General features: G+C 37.9%; 1 protein-coding gene across 4 annotated transcripts; it reads right to left on the bottom strand.

Moving 5' to 3' along the window:
- Positions 1-977: 977 nt before the first annotated feature.
- Positions 978-9,129, bottom strand: LOC110041679 (uncharacterized). 4 transcript variants are annotated; one of them, XM_089282900.1, is made up of 11 exons: positions 9,036-9,129; positions 8,531-8,560; positions 7,350-7,385; positions 5,457-5,489; positions 5,320-5,346; positions 4,800-4,832; positions 4,576-4,608; positions 4,066-4,095; positions 3,838-3,867; positions 2,991-3,251; positions 978-1,252 (listed from the first exon to the last, which is right to left on the bottom strand). In XM_089282900.1, the coding sequence occupies exons 1-11, from the start codon at positions 9,094-9,096 to the stop codon at positions 1,218-1,220; spliced, it is 609 nt and encodes a 202-aa protein (XP_089139026.1). In that variant the 5' UTR covers positions 9,097-9,129; the 3' UTR covers positions 978-1,217. The 4 variants fall into 4 exon arrangements, with proteins under 4 accessions (XP_089139026.1, XP_089139027.1, XP_020602648.1 ...); XM_089282901.1 differs by lacking the exon at positions 8,531-8,560; XM_020746989.2 differs by lacking the exon at positions 7,350-7,385.
- Between the last annotated feature and the right edge of the window lie 14,667 nt (positions 9,130-23,796).

Consider the following 23,796-nt stretch of genomic DNA (forward strand, 5'->3'; position numbering starts at 1 on the left):
AAAATAATAAATTGCTTATTTTATATATACGTGTCAAACCCTTTTCACTGACAAAAAATGAAGGAAAATTATTTTTGGTCCCGAAGTCGAGTGGACCGCTTTTAGCGGGACTGCCACTTAATATTCGCAAGGTGTAAACATTCAAAACAGTCGATTTATTTCTCCCGGAATGACTTCCTGATACTCTTAACTTTAGTTTAATGTCAAATAAATCCAGCTTTCGTCATTTAAATTCGAATTCGACCGTAATAAAGTCAGTTTTTCTTACATTTTGAACGTAAGCCAGGTTACATCAAGATGTCATGTCGAAAGATGTCACCTGTGCATGTTTTACTTTACAATCTAAGTTATTTGAACCAACAGTTCCATTTTTTTTTTTTCGCAACACTCGCAAGAACGTAAACAATTTTCATCATTGCTGTTACTGGAGTTAATTTTTCTCGTTACGTATCGCGATAAGAATAGTTTTGATCGATAAACACTCAAGATCCAGAGAAACGCGATATTGTTAAGTAGAAAATAAATTAGCAAGTTTTTTAATCGTCACGTTGTCCTGGGTATCCTACGTATCCTGGCATTTCTTAAACTGGCTCTTTGTGGCATTTGTTACAACTTCCATTGTAGTAAAAACTAAATCCCAATTTGAAAATCAGCTTTGTGTTATTTTATGTTTCCATTGACAAAAACATAGAAAATACAAGTGCTAAAAAATTTCGGGGATATTTAGTATTTTGGGTCAAATACCATGTATGAGTAGTGTAAACAAACTCTGAAGAATTGGACATTGAATACTCTAACACGGCCAGTGAATGCCGGCATTTCGAAGTACCCACGCTGACATTTGATTACGAAGTTTAAAGACGAGAAGGAGCTACCAAAATTGAATTAGCATCGAAATAATAAAATCTGGTTCACGATATTTTTTTGAAAGATCTGTGATTGCTTTATCGTGTTCATGGGAGAAAGGACCAAACATGTTTCAGTTAAAAATTGCTTTTATTTCAAACCCTTAAATCTACATCATTGAGTAGAATTTAAATCTAACAATTCTATTTTTCTTATATGTTCTTGTCCTAAATTAAGTTTTCTCCACGCTCACGTTTGATGAAACGCAGTGACGACGTCACAATTAACGTGTCAACATGGGAACCTCCCCTTTATAAAGAACAACATTTTGCTATCTTCAGGCGTTGCACTTTGGCCTCTTTCTCTTTCCATTATATCGACATTGCCTTAATTACTTCCTCTTCCTCTGTGAAAATGAAGCGGAAACAATTAGAATGGAAGATCCGCTAAGAAACTTACATTATAATTAAAGATCTTGCGTCACTTCCAACTGCAGTTCAAAGTTCGTAAATACGCAGAATTATATTTATCAATTATTCGCCGGAGGCGGAGTCAACATTGGTGAATATTCACCGAGACGAAGTCGAGGTGAATATTCACCAACGTTCACTGAGCCTGAGGCGAATTATTGTTTTAGTATAATTTTAGAGCTGAGCAAAGAAAATAAAGGACTAAAACGTAAAAAAGAGATGCAATTGTTCGTCTGCGTTCACGCATGCAGCCGTAGTTTTAAAAATAAGCTTACATGTACATCGATTGTGAATCAATTAACTCATCTAGTTCGGCAGTAAAACAAACAAGCCAAACACTACGAAAATTAAATTCATCCGTTACCTTAAATTTGTTTTATCGTTGTTGACTTCATTCACAGTTGTCATCATCGTCTACGAACGTTTAGCTTTATAATTAGTTTGAAGAAAAATAAATTTTGGTCAGTCGATCTGACGTACTGGTGATCAACGTAACCACTGTGTATAAGATTCTTCGTGATGCCTTGAATTACAATGTATGTATGCCTTTAAAGGATTTTTGGTCCAAGGGCGACAGCAGTCACTTTGAAAATTCTCCATCCTTTCAAATATGCACAAATATCCTGGACTTGTAGTGATGTCTTCCGAACAAATGAAAAATTCGTTCAGCAATAGACCAATTTCGATATATTAAAATTCAGCCTAACACAATAGACCTCAGAACGAGGCTCTGAGGAATAAATCCCACAAACTCTGTATTTATTCCCCAGAGCCTCGTACTGAGGTCAATTGTTTTAGGCTGAATTTTAATATATCGAAATTGGTCTATTGTCCACCATGTTTACTTGCCGAGACGGCAAAGGTGCCAAACTTAGTAGCCAAGCTCACAAATGTTATGTTCACCGCCTGGCGTGGATAATATAATATAATGTCATAAAAGAAATCGCTCAACCAATCAGATTCCTGGAAACTCTTTTTTCAGCTCTGAAATTATACTAATTCAGTATATCAGCGGATTTCCTTGCATAGCAATAAACTTAATCTACATGTGAGCAAGCCGTGCATTATCGAACGTTATCTTGGCGGAGTTACGTAAGTTCCTTTTTTACTTAGACATTTAACAGAATGGATGTTATCTCATTTGGCAATTGACGAGGAGACGGCTTGTTTGCATATATGAGGTTGAGACACAAAATATACGCGAGATATCAGGATCAGCTTCATCAGAAAATGAGGACTAAATACCAGACTGCTTAATTTCTAACCTTGCTGTTATTTTAATACCAAAGCTAGCAATAAGTTAAACCAGAAGTCTGAAGACTTCTGCTATAGGCCACCTCCGAGTTTATTTTGGCCTATGTGTCAAAACGATGTGTTCCGCCTACAGGTTCATTTTCATGCAAATAAAGCTCATTTTTATATGAAAGGTTTTCCACGAAGCCTCGTATTGAAACATAGGCACAAGACTCGAAAACGGCCTATTATAGACTTCTTGTAAAAACTATTTTACTTCACATTGAAAGAGCTGAGATTCAGTCATATATTTTTTTTTTTTTGCCTTAAAATGTATTTGTGATATTCATATCCTCGCAACAATGAAATCGTGTAAATATCTTCTATATTCCTTTATAAACATTATTCGTGTCCATTTAATTTCTTAACGCAGTTACTTACTTGGTCGCAATGAGGGAGCACGACCTCGCCCACTGCGGAATCGGCGGAGTCTGGGGACTCTGCGGAATCTGGAGACTCTGCGGAATCTGACGACTCTGCGGAATCTGCGCGGAGCTCTGCGGAATCTGCGCCGGGCTATGCGGAATCTGGGTGGGGCTCTGATGACAGGACGAAAGCGGCGTATACGAAAACGTCGTAAACGGCGGCGTCGTGGTCTTGGAGGACGTCGTGGTCTTGGAGGACGTCTTGCATCCTGTAAATCTGAAAAAGAGGGAGTGAAACTATGGCTACAAAATTCACAACAGAGGATCTTGTGACGGGACATGGTCAACTGGTTTTATAGGTACAATGTTTCTTCTAAGTCAATTCTCCATCGATTACTTAGTACTTTTTAATTTTTTTTTTTTTTTTTTTTTTTTTTTTTTTGCAGTCAATGAAGACAAATCTACTGTTATAACAACCCTTAAATGCCACAAAATAGTTACAAAATTACGGGGAAAAATTCAGGAGAACGAGTATGATTTTCACTGTTTTTCTCGAATTTCATCAAACTTTCACAAATGTTTCTCGTTCGATAGAAACACAGATAAAATGGTTTTTCTTTCTGCATAGCAAGTACTGCCACTTGTTTGTTATGATTATTAACGATAATTTCCCTAACTCTTTTTAACGTGTAAATTGTGCTTCTAATCGTTTTTCCTAAAACGCCACATGAATAAATGCCTTGTTTTGCCATTTAGGAAATATGATGCAGATGGCATAAATATTTTGAAATTTAAGCTCGAAGATTAGTTGAAGTTTTATTGCCAAGTTCTCTTAATAAAGGTCATAGCTAAAATTATCTCACCCGTTTGGTCTAAAGCATCCTCAAATTCATCTGAGAAATTAAACAAGACGAAAAACGTTCAGTTTGACAACTGTTTAAGATTTGACTGTGTCTAAAAAGCAGGCTTGGTGTAACTGTGTGTGTATTAAATCTAGGATGGTCCAGTACATAACAGAGAGAGTCTCTTGAATTCTTCAAAACAAATGCGAATTAAAATTTACTTCATGTCAACAGAAAAATCTATCTTACCTATTTCATTTGAATCATCGTCAGAATACCCTAGAAAAAATGATATAGAGTAAAAAAAGTAAGGTCGAGATAATTCTACATCAGAAATGTCCTCATATGACAATTATATGATGCATGTTTCCATACATTGTAATTACTTTTTCATCACATGGGTTGCATAAAATATTTGAGGAAGTAAAAAAAAAAGGCTTAAGAAATCAGAAATTTTCCAACACGTCAGTCATTGAAATGCAATGTGTTAGATCAGTTTATCCCAGAAGATGCCAGACTCTCCTATTTCATATAAGTCTGTCGTCTCCGGATCCTCTGAAAGCGATACTTAAAAAAGTAGTGTGTGACGCGCATTTCCATACGTTGCAATGTACTTAATTGTCATTACATTGGCTGCATAAAATATTTGAGGAAGTAACCAAAGAAAGGGCTTAAGAAATTAGAATGTTTCCAAGACATCACTCATTGAAATGCAATATGTTTAATAGGCCACTGTATCCCAAAACATGCTAGACTCACCCATTTCATATAAATCTGTCGTCTCCGGATCCTCTGAAAGCGATATTTAGAAAAAAAAAAACAAAAAAAAAAACATTGCAATTACTTTGTCAACACACTGGCCGCCAGGTAAGACAGGTAAGCAAACTTATAAAAAAGGCTTAAGGAATTAGCAACTTTCCAAGACATTACTCATTCAAATGCAATGTGTTAGATCAGTTTATCCCACAAGATGCCCAGCTTACCCATTGTGTATAAGTCCGCCGTCTCTGGATCCTCTGAAAATAATATTTGAGAAACGTTATATGACTTTTAAAAGAGCGCAAAGAGCTCCTCTGGTATTATTTAATTTCCCATGAGTTGCTATGTCTTCATGACTATCACTCAAGAATATTTTTGGGGCCGATTCCGGGAAAAGGTGAGAAACACTAATATTATCTCAGTTTCATCAACGTTGTTAGAACCCTCCCAGCTGTAGGAAAAACGATGGCGACTGGAATATTTACCTGTAATTCTTAGCACGAGGAAACTCAAAAAATGTTCACAAAAACGTACAGAACCGTTCTAAAACCATCAAACCTAGCATACACAATGTCGATTGCAAAGGGACAAATATTTCAAAATGTAGCTTTCCTTGTTCGTTATGGGCTGTGTTAGGCTCGCATGGTATTGTGGTAGAATCTACAGTCGCCATCTTTTTTTTCTTTTTTTTTTTTAATACGGAGGGGAGGATTACAATTTACGAAAAGAACAAATATTAATTACCCATTTCTTCTGATTCATCATCGGGATCTTTTGAGAAAACAAAAAAGTGCAAAACAGATCAGTTGTGAGCGCGATAAAAGAATTGACTATGGAAAGTTGAGGTTCTCATAATTATAATTCAGAGAATTCCAGCTTACCCATTATTTCGTCTGGCTCATCATAGGGATCTTCTAAAAATAAAACAGAAGGGAAAGGACATCTCCGGTAATGTCTCGAAACGGGCAAAACACCCAAAATTTAATTAACATTGTGATAACCTTCACATTTTATATACACAGCAGCGAGACTTATCCTGGGAGGATGGGGGGGGGGGGGGAAACTCTCATATATAAAAAGGATGGGAGTGGTCGTCCCGCCATCAGGGGTTAAAAACGCTGTTCTGGTACTTATTGGGTTGCTCAGCCTCAAAAGGTCCACAGCGGGAGCTTTCGCGGTACCTATCAGGGTATTGAGCCGAAAAAAATACGACAGGAGATAATGTGCTGTTTTAGAATAGGTACTTCTTAGGGTAAAATCATTTCAAACCACGCCCATAAAATCTTGGTACCTGTTAGGGATTCGTTGAGTTGAGTTGATAACTTTGTTTATACATGGTAAAAATTCCTTCAACATAATTTTAAGGTATAATATCTGAGTCTGCCTAACTAAGCTAACTAATAATAAATACAACATAAGAATAAAAACCTATCATATTACTAAAGTTCCTTTTCAAGGATGCCGTGTCTCATTCACAGCTGTAATGATGCATTTTACCTTTAAATTCGCTTAAAGAAACTGTAGATGAGAAACTGAAACTGAAAGTGCTCATGAGAAAGGCTGTTCCACAACATAGCACTCCTGTGGGAAAAGCTTCTCTTTAAATAATTGGTGCGGGGCTGTGGAAGAGCCAATTTATTCTCAGAATTTCTCAGTCGATACGAAGTAATTGCTGGTTTTCAGTGTCACGCAATTCAAAATAGATCAAAATAAAAATCAAAACCGGTCAATAGATAAAGTCCAGAATCTGGGAAATGAAAGAAGGTAAATATGCAAAGACTCGCGCCAAAATTCTGATCACAGCAATTTTTCTTATGCGAGATATGCGGAGATTTGTATGGAGACGCCATGCTGGTGCCCATCCGTATGGGCACCAACATGGCGGCCGGAAACCAACAGAAACATCTGTCACTAAGTTTTGCTCCAAAAGCCTAAATTTATCCCTCGAGGAACTCTAAAAAATTGAAATAATATTTTTTCTAAGACATGACCTGTTCAGATAGCCAAGTTCCCCGAAATAAGTCACTCTTTTAACCATCATGACAGCTCTCTAGGTCGTCATGTAAATGCCGCGTCACGCAAAAACTTAGAAATTCAAGCGTAGTTTGTCACAAAACCAAGAATCCATTCGGAGCGAAAATTTGTATGAATATTAGTTTTCAGCTGCTCTTATACATCATTTAAGTAAAATCTCTGGAAGATCAATAGTTTTGTAGTTCGAATTTTAGTGACGTCATGCGAAAACCAGCTATATCATTTCGAGATACGAATCGAGATTGTAGATATTCAGGGGTCGATCCATGAAAAGTTTTGAACATCATATTTACATGTAGCCTTTGATGACTAGCACCCCCGTCCGACCAGCATCCCGTCCTTTTTATATGGGAGTCTTCCTCCACCCCTCCCCCACCCCTCAGGGGAAGGGTGCTTATCATCAGAAGCTTCTAGAAAATATCACAGTAATATAGATGACAAGAAATATAAGGAAAAACGTAATTCGACGTTTCGATGGATCTAACATCATGATGACGATCTCTCTAGATTATTGTTATATAGGATCACGTAAACGTAAACGTGTTCTTATTATTTCTTTTCATTATTGTTGTGTCTTTACAACTTAAAACGTTTGTGGAATTCCAGCGAGAAGAAAAGGAGAAAAGGAAAAAGCAGTACCATGTACTTCACAATTTATTTCCCAAGCGGTTCTCCTTCGAACGGAAACAATTTTAATTAAATAATTCAGTCAGTCTATCAACAAAAGAATCCTTTCTTACCTAAATCATCTTCATCGTAATCAGGAAACGAATGCTCTGATAAATACGAAAAAAAAGATGAAATCACCATTATTTACTTTGAAAAATATTGGCCTCATGTACTTTTATGTGAATAAAAGGCAGTTTTCCTGTTGTTGTTGTCGTCGTCGTCGTCGTGTTCTTTTTTTTTTTTTTTTTTTTTTTTTTTCGGAGATAAAGTCAAGAAAATGTCTTCTTCAGTTAGAAATAACTAAAGCTGACACTTCTTCCCGTTTTGGGTCTGTGTGTTTTCCCAATCTTCAGATATTCGTCGAGATGTGTTGGGCACAATTGACAGAGTCCAGTATGGAGTTGTACGCGTGGTCCACCAATATTGCGGCCGAAAAATACTGCAAACATCTGGAATTCATTTTAGTTGTGTAGGTTACTTATTATTTGTACTGAGACAAGCATTTGCAAAAATACGTTTCTCACTGCTTGAAATTCACAACTTGCTAAATCACGAGGTGAATATAATTATTATTCAATGTTTTTTTTTGACACATGTTTCATAACGTGCAACCATAACTCTGAATGGGAAATTCAAGATGTGCAGGTTTCTAAAGGAGGAACGCCATTGAGCTGAAAAGTTGTAAAGGGATAAAACTTTTTAAAGTTTGAAAAATTTCTGTCTTATCAGGATGAGAACTCTGCTAGCTCTTTAATACTTGATGACGTAACGTAAAAACGTTAATATGTCGAGGGTGCTTAATCAAATACTGGCACCGTTTTGGCCAAAGATGCAGCGAAATGCTATAATAGCGCCTCTTTAAATCGACTCTCAACAGAGACAATAAAATCCTCGTTCACTCCAACCTCGCCCGTGGCCAATACATTGGTTTTCACATTTTTCGGCCTGCACATGCCTAGTCATATTTGCTCTGAAAACGCAGAGCTAGCTGGCTTTTCCACCCGAGAATAAATACCAAATTGGTAGAAAATTTGCACCTAGCCTAGGGTGATTTCTTTGTATGTTTTGGTGTGTACAGAGTGAAAGTCATCTTTCTACCTTACGTACTGACTCGATCATCTGACGAATAATCGGATTTAAGGCGTCTCGATACAGCAGACATGTATTATAAAAAATAAAAATGCCAAAGCATTTTGCCGTGTTCTACAGGTATTCAAGTAAGGAGCAATGATCAACGCTTTTATCATCTTACCGTACAATTCCACATCTTCAATCGCACTCTCTGCAAAGAGAGAGAAAGATAGACAAGGAGGAAGAGGCGGGTCATGTTAAATCGCATTTCAAAGTATAATTACAAGCTTGCTGGTCTTTTAATGAGTTTATCGCTTTGCATTCAGGTAGACTTCTCAAACTTTTCCAAATCATTTTTCCTTTGGAGCGTCTGCGAACAGAAAAGTGCAGTTGAAAAGGATGCTAGTATCGACGGTTTGCAAATAGAAATGCCACATGCAGAGCAATTATCTTCGTAATTAGCTGCTAAATTTCGTTTATCCAGGTACATGTCGATATACTATATTACCTGTCTTAGTTGAATGGCAAATGTATAGTGTTGTTTTATTAAAGAGATAATTAAATTAACTTTACCAATCGTCTATTGTAACTGAGAAGGTTGCAAGAATGCAATGAAAAGAAACGTTCAGAGAGGTATCTACAAAGAACGTTTCAAATCCATAACTGCATAATGAAAAATCTCATACCTTGAGAAACGACGCAAACCCCCAAAAGAAGAACTGCAATGAACCAAATCTTTGAACCCATGTCTCCGAGAGATAAGCAGGGCTCCAGATCTGAGAAACACCATGCAGAATTCCCCTTTTATGCATTTGGAACGCAAAAGAAGTGTCAAATAATACAGGTAATTGCCAGGTAATTGCCATTATACTGTCTGTATAGACATCACATTAAGCTAATGATCGTCTAATATCAACCGTGGACTATCTCTTTAAGAGCTTTAATATCTGCAAATCACTCACGCAGTTTCGCCAGATAATTTTTAGTCTAAAGATAGCTCCAAATATGTGTTAAAAGTTTAAATTGGTCTGCCGAGTCATCTCCAACATACATGTTAAACTTCAATCTAAACTCAAAACTCATTTTTTAAAGAAAACTTATTATTCTTAGCGATTTTTACTTTCTATTACTTTCTTAAATGTACATTTTTAATTATTAAGATTAGTACAGCTCATTTTGGCGAATTGTACAGCGCCTAGAGCAGGCATGGATAGGCGCTATATAAATATTTATTTATTATTATAAGAACTTTACTCGGGACATCGGGGTAAAAGTTTGAAAGATCTCAGGGACATCATCGGTATTCTGCTTCCGATTCCGTTCGTTTTATTTTCATAAGATCATATCACTTTGCGCTTCTGATTACGACTCCAACTGCGACTTCGTCGGCGACGGAAATCAACCTTAAGGTAGCTTGGTCCCCCATCACCTTTACACTTCCCAAATAGGTTTTGCGTGGCATCTGGTTAACTGTGCTGTTTTAATTCGTCGATTGAACTGGATTTTTAAAGTACAGAGTGCAAAATACGAGGAGACATTCAGTTTCATATCATTCATTATAATCCATCAAGTATTTTCGTTCGTACGCGATTGGTCTAAACGCGTCACGTGACCTAATATGCCCCAGCTAGAACTGAGGAATATCCGAGTGATATTCCCCAATTTCTAACAAATCCCGCGTGTTGCAAAACTAAGCTTGAAGGATAATAAACACAAGAGCCTCCATTTACTTTAAAAAATATGCTTAGATATTTGTCCTTGGACATTATCTGTTTTTCGAAGCTCGCCGTTTTCCTCAAACTTCGCTCTCGGAAAACTGTTCCCTTCTCAGAACAGACAATGTCCTCAAACAAATATCCGAGCATATTTTTGCGCCAAATGGAGGCTATTGTTTATATTGTAGTATCGGTGGACAAATCAGGAATATCCTACATCGCAGTGTATACCAGTATGTCGTGATATCAAGAGAAAATGAATTAACCCTCAATTTCTCTTGGTGGTATTCAAGATGGCATTTCACTACCCTTGAACGCATTACAGCACACAATCGCTCTAACAAAAACGGGAGTAGAAAACCGAAAAAAAAATATTAGAAGTAAAATGTTAAAGCCAGATTTAAAATAGTCTTAGAGAATCTTTAGTCAGTTTAATTATAGCATAGCATTTCGTTCTACATCTTCGGCCCATAATATCTCTAGCACCCTCTGTATTTTCCATACAGCAAAAAAAAAACATTATTAAAATGTACTTAGCAAGTACCATAATAGCCCTTTTCACGGTTAACTGTTCTTATTTGCATTCCAGTATAATCTAGCATGCATGTGAGGAAATTTCGGGTTATTTTGTAGTTTGAACCCGAAATTGTCTCGCGTCAACGTTGGATTACATTGTAATGCAGATTAGAAAAGTTAATCGTGAAAAGCGCTATAAGGAACAAAAAATGTGCACCAAATCAGTTTTCGGGAAAACAGTGTTTGGAAAACACGAATCACAAACGGATGTACCCCGCACAAAGCATAGTTAATAGAAGGGAATGGTTATGAAACTCGACAAAGTTCTGTGTTGTTTTTGTTCTCTTTTTTGACCTTGACAATGTGCAAAACACAATAGTTGTTTACTACTTACCGAGGAACCAACCAATAGAAATGTTTTGATTACGTAACTCATGCATTGTGTATGAACGCAAAACAAAAGATTGTGCACGGTCGTGGACATTCCAACATATATCTTACCATCTTCGTTTGCTCCTTTGATGTTTGCCGGGCTTCATAACCAATCCCCTCCATTAACTATGCACGAAGTAATTAAACCGAAGATAGTGTCGTGAAAAACAAACACCAAACCAAGTGAAACAATATTGAGACAACTCCCTTGATAACGGCGTCTTGGCGACGCGGAGGGCAAAGTTGTTTAAAAAAACAAATTTATATTTTGTTTACAAAACACGCGAATCTCGTAGTCAAAACATCTCGAAACTGAATATGGAACACAGCGTTACATTCGAAATAGATATTGAAAAAACTAGTCGTTGTGGTTCCTGTTCTCCAGAGAACGCGGAATTTAGTCTTTTACGAATTTAATACTTGTTTACAGAAATGTATGTTAATTCTTTAGATCTATAGGTGACTTTTAGGGTTAGGGCGCTTAAACTGAATCTTAAGCGTTAGCGCCAATACCTGTTTATTGTGTCGTGCAATATTTCAAATTTGTCGGTTTTATCTCCAAAATATCGAATATGAATGGTGCCGAATAATCATTAGCGAGCATCGTAGAGTCTTTATTTCATTAATTTAAGAACTTTGTTTGGCAGGCATTCCATGCATACAAATCTCAAACTTAGTTGAAAAAAATATGGGCAATTAAAATATAGGGTATTGTTACCATGATTATTACTATCAAACGATGAGCACAGTATATTTCAATGTCCATGGACTTTAATGTCTTGAAAGTAAAGAAGGTATTGTGACATTCCTGAAAAACGATTCGTCAATAAAATTGCTTGCTCTTTTTGCTACAGGTATATACATGGCAGTTCAAGAACTTACGCGGAAAGGCTAGTCCTAGGGCGTTCTCAGCCTAAGGGAGTCTGGGACAAAAGAGAATTCGCCTGGGAACCAGACTAGTTTGAAGTAATTTGAATAATAAACTAGTCACTTGTAGCTCGATATCTTGGGCGCAATGTGTTTTAAATTATTTATGTGCGGCTGTCAAAGTGGGATGGGATTTGATGGCAGATACCGCTTATATTAATAATTGAAGCAGAGCGGAAAGAAAAACATTTCAGTCTAAACCTTATTTATGCTCGACTTATCGAATAAAGCGAGTATAGTGGCCTTATAACCGAACTAAACGAAACCGTAGCAGATTTTGTGAGTTCTATGAATATCGATGGTTCGTGATCGCTTACCAGCAAACTTATCCTCACATGAACGCATTACCCAAATTGGTTTCTCTTTCATCAAATCAAGTGTAATATCAAAGTTAAATATTAGGTGGGGTCGAGACACATTAGATGTTGGTGCACATATTTGTATTTACTGTCTTCATTGATCAATGCCACCTGAAACGGTATTGCATAATGGGAATAACATTATTTGAATTTGTATTGACGAAACAGATACAAATCTGCAAAGTAAGATAGTGTAATAGTGGGGCGAATTGCACTTGGAACGCCTGGAACGTGTGGTAAAGTAGCATAATGTATCTAGGAATCTCCACGAAGAGACAGTGAAACGCCTGCAAATCAAGTATGATATCAAATTTCAAATAAACAAATCAAGTGTTATGTCAAAGTCATATATTATATAGTGTCGAGAGACATTAGACTTTGGTGTACAAATTTGTCTTCATTGTTTTTTATCAATGTCACGTGCAGCGATATCGAATAGAGTGGTTTTCAATTGAGTGTCGAAGATAATCAGGCAATTACTTTGGTTTTGGTTTTGGTTTTGGTTTTACGACGCTCACTTCAAAACCGCTCTAATGGCAGCGAATTGTGCTTTGAACGTGTGATAGAGTAGCCATAATGCAGGAATCGTCATGAAGAGACGGTGAAACGCGCTCTGAATTACAATAGAAAAAGAAAAGATGTCAGAGTTTGGTGGCATAGAATCAACAAGCAGCGTATAAAATCAAAACCTTTGCCTGACAATTGTTAAATTACCCGCAATTGCAACCCAAACAATCATTTATTTGACTGAAAAAAAATTGACTGTATTTCAATGGTAATTAAATATCCAAGCCTCGTTTTAAAAAGATGTGTCAGTTGTGGCATTGTGAATTTTCTGTTGAAACCAGTCACATATGATTGAGCTTCAGTGTTAGAGCGGTTTTCCATAGGGCGTCGAAAGAAATTACTGCAGTGCCGTAGCATGGGGAGGGGCGAGGACACGCCCCCCCCCCCCCCCCCCACCTGCCGAACAAAAAAATTGGCTAACACAAGGTAAAAATATTCAAAAGTAGAACAGTAATGATATTAGGATAATGTTGGATTCTTTCAGCGTGATCAACACTCCGGTAAGCCTAATTTTGTTTTTCGCATTGCTATCTTTATAACGTTTTCCAACAAAAAAGATTGCAATTGGGATGCAAGTTCTGTTTCTTTGGGACATTTACGGTAAATGATCTGCCTCGAAAGCTTTCTTTGGTCTCGCATACGACTTAAACATCCTAATGAAATGAAATAGTTTGTGGGGTCTATGTAATAGGTAAGTAGTTTATTTTTCACACAACACTGAAATGTTGCATGTCAATTTGAAAGAACTTGTTCAATAAGGGGAGTACAAGGCTCAAGTAACATATCCGATCAATGATTTTAGTCTTTTTTGTTTGTTTGTTTGTTTGCTTTTTTTGTTTTATTATTTCCTCCATTCATCATTATATTACAAAGATATTTTTTATATTACAAAGTCACTATTACATTACAAGATATCTTTCTTTAAAGATATTTAAAGATATTAAAGAAAGCAACAAATGGAGAAGGGCACAATATAGCATGACTAATTTAGGCCTTTAAAAAATAGTGTATATTACCCTTTTTTAAAGCCAAGCACACAAACACACGCACGAGCACACAACACACACAACAAGACTGCAATCAACTAAATTTAATACTGAGCAAAATAATATTTATAAAGCGCCCTTTTAAAGAGAGGTTTAGATGTAATACTACGAACAGAAAGAGGGAAGTCATTGTAATAGTACTTACCAATAACGGTGGAATCGCGTTAAACCACTTTGGTTTACGAAGCAGTAGTTTCAAACTGCTTTGAAACATGTGTTTAAGCCTAGGGCCAATAAAATATGACAGAAAAGGTCGACAAACAACCGGTAAAAGAATTTTAATTTACTCTTGCTTTTTTTGCACGCGATCCGTGGCGTCACATGAGCGCGCGCTTAACAATTCTTGTTCAAGGTTGTAAAAGCCAGTCTTTGATCCAAGATTGCTCAAAACTATACCATACAACCTATGATGAAATTTTCACAGTTCAGTTGTAGGGGTGAATTGCGCTTAGAGCCAAAATTTAAAAGAAATCCATGAGACAGATTTTGAGCTATTACTGAAATAAGCAAAATTTCACGTGTTCTTAGTTGCGAAAAATCTGTCTTACAGATTTTTATTTTACTTTTCATGAATGTTTAATCACAGCCAATTTATAATTCTTGGAATTTTGAAGTGGGGTCATACGGATAAATTTTGAGAAAAACGTTATTAAACGTACTTGCGCCCGGTCTCTCGTTGAGCTCTCGGCCATTCATTTTGGCCATTTAAGCAGGTTTAAATTATTCAAATTTCACATATAATGGTAAATAACCTAAGCAAACAGTAAATAGAGAAAGGAAAAACAACTTGGAACATTTTTGAAAAGAACTAAAAGTTGTGCTCTTATACTCCATCAAAACTGTAGTAAGCCACCTTGAAGGGACATATTCAGTTACATATCATGCATGTAACAGCAGTTAGGATGTAAATGTTTGGACAGATGTGACAATGCAAATTTTATATAGACATTGCTCATATTCGTGGTTATGCGTCGGTGTTACAAGACTGAAAAGGTCAAAAATGAGCTAACGAGTTTACTTTATTTGAAATTCAACAAAAACCATGAGTCAGCCATGTAACTTACAGTACGGCCCTCGAACTCGGTTAGTAAGAGGTATTATTATATGGCTGTGTCTCACAAGGACTGGGAACTACCCAATTCACAAATTTGATTGGCTGAAATCGATATTGACCGCGGTCTAGATTTTCCCATCTAGACCGGCATCTGTAGACCGGTTTCATTTTGTGTTGAAAAAGTAGCAAACTGAAATACAAAAATGTTCACCATTTTCTTTTATTTTCTTCTCAGTCATTTATGGAAGTGCCAAAAAGCCTGATGACATAAAAAAGAAGTAAGGAGGACGAGCAAATTCCGGCAGGTTTAAGTTAAGCTCATCGCCGTTCGCTAGCAAAATGTCAGCAAACCAGTTACATTAAACGAATTAAAATTTTCTTCTTTGCCATAAAATAAACATCTTATTAACCGAGCTAAGTCGGTCTGTATGGGAGAATCTTGACCTCGGTCGTGTGTACAGACCTCACTGCGTTCGGTCTGTACTCACGACCTCGGTCAAGATTCTCCCATAGAGACCTCCTGCTCGGTTAATAAGAGCTAAGTTATCTTATTCTCGGCTCGTGAGCGGGCGGAATTCAACAAATCCTGCAATCTGATTGGTTCCTGGAGCGGGCGGAATTTTCTCATCCGGACCGCCACAGCGGGCGGAATCCGTCAAGTTGATCTATTTTCGTGAATGAATTAGCGGTAAGCGTCATCTTTCGCCCTTTTTACACTTCCATAGAAGATTAATCAACGCAAGTTTATGTCTATTCACCTTTAAATGGCAAGGAAAGTCACTGTAAGTAAATTCAATTGAGTTTTTTGAAGTTGTGTGAGTTTGTTTGGCTGTTTGTAGCTCGGCGCTGTAATGGCGCGTAATCCTCTGTCTCTCTCTGTACAATTTTAAGTACAAAATAAGTCAATTTCAGTCGAGTTTACCTCTCCGATCGTTGCCGTAATTGAGAGAATTTCTGTGGAATACACTTCACGAATTTCCTCGCTATCTGCCACTCAATTTACGGTAGAAAAGTCTGATTTCGAGTGATTCGCAACGACTGACAAAAATCGTTTTTGTAGTAGAACTTCAAACTTTGCACGAAATTCCACACCGGAAAAACAATTTATAGAGAGAACTCAAATGATGAACTAAATGCCGCTAACATAAAGTAGCTATATATAGTTCGATATAAATCGGTTCTTTAATACATCTTTCTTTGTCTAGTATCTGAGTTACTCGCTCGTTCGCAAGTTAAATTTTTTACCAATGGCTTGTAGAGTCTGTAGACGGCGCGTAAGCAAATTCAATGACAAACCTGCGTAAACAAACCCACTTGTAAGCAGTTTACCGCAAGAAAAAAAGATAAACATGTTAATGTCCGGCTTAGGGTCGGTCCGTATAGTGAAAAACTGTGACCTCGGGCTTGAAAATGCTGCCCTCGACCTGCGGCCTCGGGCAGCATTTTCAAGACCTCGGTCACAGTTTTTCACCATACGGACCTCCCAGCCGGCCAATAACATATATGTATATTACGGTCCTCTTTGCATTTTCTAAAAGCTAAAGACATAGATAGCTGCCTGAAATAACACCGTAAACAGTTTCCCATAGAAACTTGAGAAAATAACTTTCAAAGGTCATGTGCAAACACAAGTAAAATTTCAACTTCAGTTTCATTTCACCAATACTTTCAAGTGTTTCTTATGAACTTCAAAATCTGTTTTCGACATTTGGTGTTACGATAAGGATTTCTTTTGAGAAGATATTTAAAACAGTCGCAGAGAAGTTCGCAATACGATGTAAATAATCTAGGTACAGTGTTTTTGTCCGCTTGTTACTCGAACTTCTGTTGGATTCTTTCTTAAGAATGGCTGACTGTTAGGATCGCGAAACGCCGGTCAACGACCCATTTGGCAAATCGCTCATATTTTGCTTAAAGATACCCTTAGGTGACCTAATTCTAAAAATCATATTTCAAGGTTCCAGCGAATTTTTATTTTTCAGAAATTCGCGAAAATTTGAAAGCGCGGTCAAAGTGCGGTTTTTCGTGTAATAAAATGACCGAAATAAGGTGCGAGGACGAAGCGCTGGTAAAGTCTTAAAATAAAGTCAATTGACTTCAAACTTCACACAAATGTGGAACAACCACTCTAATTTATTCCTCGTTTTAAACTAATCTCAGAGATGTTGATATAGTGGTTTTCCGAACCATTTTAAAAACACCTATGAAGCGTGTGAAAAATAACGGCAAAATATAGGTCATGTTTAACAGCATAAAAATGCATCTGGTACCTCACTTTCCGATTATTTTACTTTACAGCCTGGAAATATCATTATTAAACATATATCATGCCAAGTTTCATGCTCGAACTCGCAGTATTTCCCTTTCAGAAAAACGAAAATCTACGTCAATGTGTTGCGCGCAAATAACACAATAATTGTACACGAACAAGAGACAAATCAGTTTCAACGGCGAAAGTAAAAGGCCATCATTCATTAAAATCCCGTCAATTCACTGCCATCAGTGGAAACATAATGTCCACTACATAAAAACTGTTTTTAGACGTTTTCGAAACATTGCGCGTTAACTTTGTTTAATTTCCTGTCCGCCGTCATGTCTAGTCTGTCATCCCGTGTATTTCCTTAATGTAAACAACACTGTGAATGGTTTTCACGACAAACGCAAGAGATTTCCTGTAACCTTAATGTTTTCGGTTCACCAAAACGCTTTAAGTTCGTTAAGACACAATAATGGGTCAACTTGGAATGCTGTCTAGCATTAAGGACGTTAAAGGACTGTAAATTAATCGAGTTGAAATATCTTGAGGCAAATCAAAATCGCGCCCTTATTCTAATTTGGCAAACAGCCGACTTCCGTTCAAGTTCAAGAAGTCGAGAGGTTAATTCGGCAATGTATTACCGGTACAACAACAAAATCAAACCGAGGTCACAAAAGTGTAAGTTTAAAAGTGTAGTGGCAAGTCCCAAATAAATTTCGCCTATATAAAATGGAAACAAGAAGTGAAACGCTCTGACCCGAAACAAATACACAAAATATTAATACGACTAATTTAATCCGAAAATGTTACAGAAAACATACCTAAAAGCCGTCGATTCCCCTCAATACCACTCCATATTGCCTTAAAGAGCCCAAGCTTTCTGCTGTAAGAATCAGGGGCCTCAGGAATCTGCTTTTATCATATTGGCAACCATGCTGCGTGGCTGATATTCGAGACTCAGTAAAAGTTGTCACACAACCGTACGAGCAGCCCAGTCACGCTTTCACTGCTCTTGCGCAAATGTTCAACATTTCGCAATTTACCTAAACCGATTACAAGTTTAAAGTAGTGAAAGTAGATTGAAATGCGCTTTTTAAAGCTGACCTATCCAGGAGCAATTATTTCTTGTTCTTGAATGGCTCTTAGTTGTAGCTACAGTCGGGAAGGGGGGGGGGGGGGAGGGGGTACTCCTGGAAATTTTGGATATCTGTATGCAGTGGAAGCTTAAGTGGTCTCCAGCTCTTAACGCCAACACTGACACACCAGATGATTCTCGAAGTATCACAGGGATCACTAAGCTAAATAATTTTGAGTTTAGCTCCGCTGAGTCAATTACCTGTTGGCGCGCATATTGCATTGACCGTGGACAGGTGGAAAAACAGTTAAACCGGAAATGCCTGGTGCACATTGTAATTTAGCGTTGTTCAACACGACCCGATGTTGGGGTCGCAGTGTTCGTGCCTTTTTAGAAAATGACCTGAAGTCTCCTTTAGAGAACGATGTTTCCAGCAGAAATAAAGAAAGAGCGATGTCTGACTAAATTGCAAAAGAAACCCTTAACAATTAGCATGTTCGTAAAGCTAAATAGTATTATTGTCACAGCATCAGTTCATTAGAATAAAACAGAGGCCTATCAGGGTAAAGCGTAGGGACAATCGGCAGTCCTTCCACCAGTGGTTCACTATCACTCTTCTGTTACGCTTTGCGAGTTGACTGACTTGACTCATGGCTCCCGGTCACACCCATCTAGGAGTATGTCACCCCAGTATGTGTCGAAAGAAAACTTGAGATTCTATCAAATACGATTAGCATTACAACCTGACCGATTGCGTGTTGAACAACGCTAAATTACAATGTGCACCAGGCATTTCCGGTTTAACTGTTTTTCCACCTGTCCACGGTCAATGCAATATGCGCGCCAACAGGTAATTGACTCAGCGGAGCTAAACTCAAAATTATTTAGCTTAGTGATCCCTGTGATACTTCGAGAATCATCTGGTGTGTCAGTGTTGGCGTTAAGAGCTGGAGACCACTTAAGCTTCCACTGCATACAGATATCCAAAATTTCCAGGAGTACCCCCTCCCCCCCCCCCCTTCCCGACTGTAGCTACAACTAAGAGCCATTCAAGAACAAGAAATAATTGCACCTGGATAGGTCAGCTTTAAGAAGCACATTTCAATCTACTTTCACTACTTTAAACTTGTAATCGGTTTAGGTAAATTGCGAAATGTTGAACATTTGCGCAAGAACAGTGAAAGCGTGACTGGGCTGCTCGTACGGTTGTGTGACAACTTTTACTGAGTCTCGAATATCAGCCACGCAGCATGGTTGCCGATATGATAAAAGCAGATTCCTGAGGCCCCTGATTCTTACAGCAGAAAGCTTGGGCTCTTTAAGGCAATGTGGAGTGGTATTGAGGGGAATCGACGGCTTTTACGTATGTTTTCTGTAACATTTTCGGATTAAATTAGTCGTATTAATATTTTGTGTATTTGTTTCGGGTCAGAGCGTTTCACTTCTTGTTTCCATTTTAGAAAGGCGAAATTTATTTGGGACTTGCCACTACACTTTTAAACTTACACTTTTGATGCCCGCGGTTTGATTTTGTTGTTGTACCGGTAATACATCGCCGAATTAACCTCTCGACTTCTTGAACTTGAACGGAGGTCGGCTGTTTACCAAATTAGAATAAAGGCGCGATTTTGATTTACTTCAAGATATTTCAACTCGATTAATTTACAGTCCTTTAACGTCCTTAATGCTAAACAGCATTCCAAGTTGACCCATTATTGTGTCTTAACGAACTTAAAGCGTTTTGGTGAACCGAAAACATTAAGGTTAAAGGAAATCTCTTGCGTTTGTCGTGAAAACCATTCAGAGTGTTGTTTACATTAAGGAAATACACGGGATGACAGACTAGACATGACGGCGGACAGGAAATTAAACAAAGTTAACGCGCAATGTTTCGAAAACGTCTAAAAACAGTTTTTATGTAGTGGACATTATGTTTCTACTGATAGCAGTGAATTGACGGGATTTTAATGAATGATGGCCTTTTACTTTCGCCGTTGAAACTGATTTGTCTCTTGTTCGTGTATAGTTATTGTGTTATTTGCGCCCAGCACATTGACGTAGATTTTCGTTTTTCTGAAAGGGAAATACTGCGAGTTCGAGCATGAAACTTGGCATGATATATGTTTAATAATGATATTTCCAGGCTGTAAAGTAAAATAATCGGAAAGTGAGGTATCAGATGCATTTTTATGCTGTTAAACATGACCTATATTTTGCCGTTATTTTTCACACGCTTCATAGGTGTTTTTAAAATGGTTCGGAAAACCACTATATCAACATCTCTGAGATTAGTTTAAAACGAGGAATAAATTAGAATGGTTGTTCCACATTTGTGTGAAGTTTGAAGTCAATTGACTTTATTTTAAGACTTTACCAGCGCTTCGTCCTCGCACCTTATTTCGGTCATTTTATTACACGAAAAACCGCACTTTGACCGCGCTTTCAAATTTTCGCGAATTTCTGAAAAATAAAAATTCGCTGGAACCTTGAAATATGATTTTTAGAATTAGGTCACCTAAGGGTATCTTTGGGCAAAATATGAGCGATTTGCCAAACGGGTCGTTGACCGGCGGTTCTCGATCCTAACAGTCAGCCATTCTTAATATTTAACCAAATACTGATACATATGGTAAAATGCGGAAGTGCTGAACATTCGTGGTCTTTGCGTGAAAAACATGACGGGACCCACGGGGCTTCTACTGTAACTACCGCAGAGAAATGGTAGGAAATTTCCCTAGCATTCCTTACATACTCTCACTAGGGTTCTTCGTCTTGCGGCCAGGGAAGGCGTCATAATCTGTTTCAGTGACATGCCGATGATATTAAATAAAAAATAAACCAGAAAGGGCCGATGGAATATGAGACAAGCTTTAAAATGAAGTCACGATATTAATAGTGCTTTAAAAGTAAATAGTGCGTTCGAGTCATTCCCGATGCTTTCAAATGATGGCGGACTCCACCGACGCCAATAATCTGGAACAAAACAAGATCATTATATATCGGATCACGTCTAAACACACGTGAAGAAAGACTTGGGCAGGAAAAAAACGTGAGCAGACAAAACCGGGGAATGCCAATAAATCAAGTAATCCCGCAATGATGAACGAATTACACAACATGAGCCTTCCTCTGCTTTTCCTCCTGAACCAAGTTCAGATCTACGAACTGAACTTAAAGATACCAAAGTGCCTACGAATGGATGTTATAGTCCGTGAGCCAGGCAGCCAAATTTAGGCTGTCGGTATCATTCAGGGTGAATAAGTTTCCTGGTGTTTTTTGAAAGGCCCTGCCATTGTAGACTTGGAAAATCCATGATAGCACTGGATCGATTGTAGCTCCTCCGTGCTGACTGCATCTATTTGCACCCCCTCCCAAACTATAACACATTAGGCCCATAGTTAATGTTCAATTATATGCAGCTACAAATGCTTATAGAATGCAATAAAATGAAGGGTGGAGACATAGTTATACTTTTAAGAGTCTACATAATGTGTTTGAGAACATTTTGTATAATACGCGAGCCTTCAAATTTTGGTCAGCGGTATGTTAATTTATGCCATCTCTGAGAACTCTGTTGCTTGATGTATCCGCCATTTTGAAAAGACCAACTTCGTTAAGGTAAGTGTTTAAACTACTAGATACCTATCAGTCACTTAATTATTCCACAAAATATGAATTTTATAAACATTTTAGTTTTGTGTACTTTTAATTTTGAATGAATCAGTTTTAAGAACTTTTTTCGATTGCCAAATAGCATGACAAAGACGTAACAGCTGAGCACAATATAAGATGTTCTGTAAAACATAATCTAGAAAAACAGTCCATTTCTGTCGTGGCAGTCAATGGCTGGAAATATCTTTAACCTTCTTCATAAAAACTCTAGTATTTTTTTAAAACTTGCTCTCTTTTATGCAAAAAAAACAAAAAATCGGCTGATCGGTTTTTTTTCAGACAATTCACCTTTTATCTATTTGGAACTTAAATTGTACTTTGCATTATGAGAAAACAAATCAGTTCGCATTAAATCTTTTTTGAACTGTTTTAGAAGTTAGCCTTTCCGTTCGATCTAAAGCTTGAAAATAATCGATCTATTACGGAGTGCTAATTTACTAGTGCATCTATAACGTATATGAAATCATTGATATCATTTATGCTATTGTTTCAGAGTAAATAATAGATTTATTTAAATTCTCCATTTATAGTTCCTGAGCTTGCGTTTGCCATTCAGATTGAATGGAAAAGGACAAGCGCCAGTGCATAATACACTATGCTGCATGTGATAAGGAGGAAGAACATCTTGTGTCTCCAAAGGACATCAGCTCTCGGCTGGCTTTGCTGGAAGCAACCAAAGTTCGAAATCATCAGGCAGTTTTGGATGTCGCCTAAACGGTCCGAGAAAATCATATACCAAATATCGCATATCACGGAAAATGTAGAAGCCTGTTTACTATGAAAAGAGACTAACCCATAAGTGGTGTCATTGATGGAGAGCATTGCAAGCGTGGCGTGCGGGCACACAAGTACCTGTATGAAGCTCTGATGAGGTTAGCATGAGCTGAGTTCACGAGAAGGCTCGAGAGCAGCGATCCCAATCATCGCATCACAGTGGCGTCTTTTCTTGAGCAGGTGGATACACTGGCTAATAATTTGAAGGAAGAGAGCTTAGACCAGCTGCTACTGTGCCCAGTCCTGCCTCAGGTGATGCCTATGTGGAGAGAGTTCCTGAATCATCTTCGTCAAAATAACGGCGAACTTTCAGCATTCTGGATGTCATATGTGGATACGGTAGAGGGAATAGTTCTTGGCCTGTTGCGGGCATCTCGTGAAGGTGACTGGGATTACATCTCCATTCCATGCGAAGGATGATCCCTTGGTGTTTCGCCTATGACAAGGTGAACTATTCACGATACCTGACTCCTTAATTTACTCAGATGACAAATCTCGGTGACAAAAATCCTGAAGTACAGAAGGCATTCAAAGAAGGCAGTTTTTCCGTTGAGTTAGCCAGCAGCAATCCCTTTGGGAGGATTCCAGTTGACCAGACAACTGAGGTCACAGTGAACAAAGATACCCAGAATCCTGGTGGAACCACACGCTTTAGCTTAAAACCTGCAACTGTTCAGCGCTACTACCTCACAGCAGAATACCGAAGTGCATTTCTTGGGCAGCTAAGAAACAGTCACCAAGAATAAAGAAAGATGAGCTGGCGGTTTCGTCCATAGTTGACCTCATCCAATGCTGGGTTAATCCATTTTCCGAGAGCCAAGAACTGATTAGCATTTCAACTGCAAAGAAAGCCCCCAGAGAGATTGCTACAGACCTGAAAACAGCACACGCGTTTGGTGAAAGATGTTACGCAAAGTTTAAAGAAGAGAGGATGGAGAAGACTCCTCAAATCAGGAAATTCCATGACCCTCTGAAGACCAGCAAACTTACGACATTCAGCGACATGAACAAGAAGAAACAAGTGCAAACCAACGACCGATCGATTATTTTGGA

The sequence above is a fragment of the Orbicella faveolata genome, unplaced genomic scaffold, assembly GCF_042242905.1.
Source record: "Orbicella faveolata isolate gen_17 unplaced genomic scaffold, um_ofav_v1 contig_12, whole genome shotgun sequence".
In the NCBI taxonomy this organism is placed as follows: Eukaryota; Metazoa; Cnidaria; class Anthozoa; order Scleractinia; family Merulinidae; genus Orbicella; species Orbicella faveolata.

Bases quoted from the DNA above. Each gene is read 5' to 3' on its own strand.
- LOC110041679 (XM_089282900.1), bottom strand. From the start codon at position 9,096: ATGGGTTCAAAGATTTGGTTCATTGCAGTTCTTCTTTTGGGGGTTTGC. The intron at 7,386-8,530 runs GTAAGATGATAA...CGTATTTATCAG, and splicing joins TGAAGATGTGGAATTGTACG to AGCATTCGTTTCCTGATTAC. The intron at 4,096-4,575 runs GTGAGTCTAGCA...CATTTTTTCTAG, and splicing joins GACAGATTTATATGAAATGG to GGTATTCTGACGATGATTCA.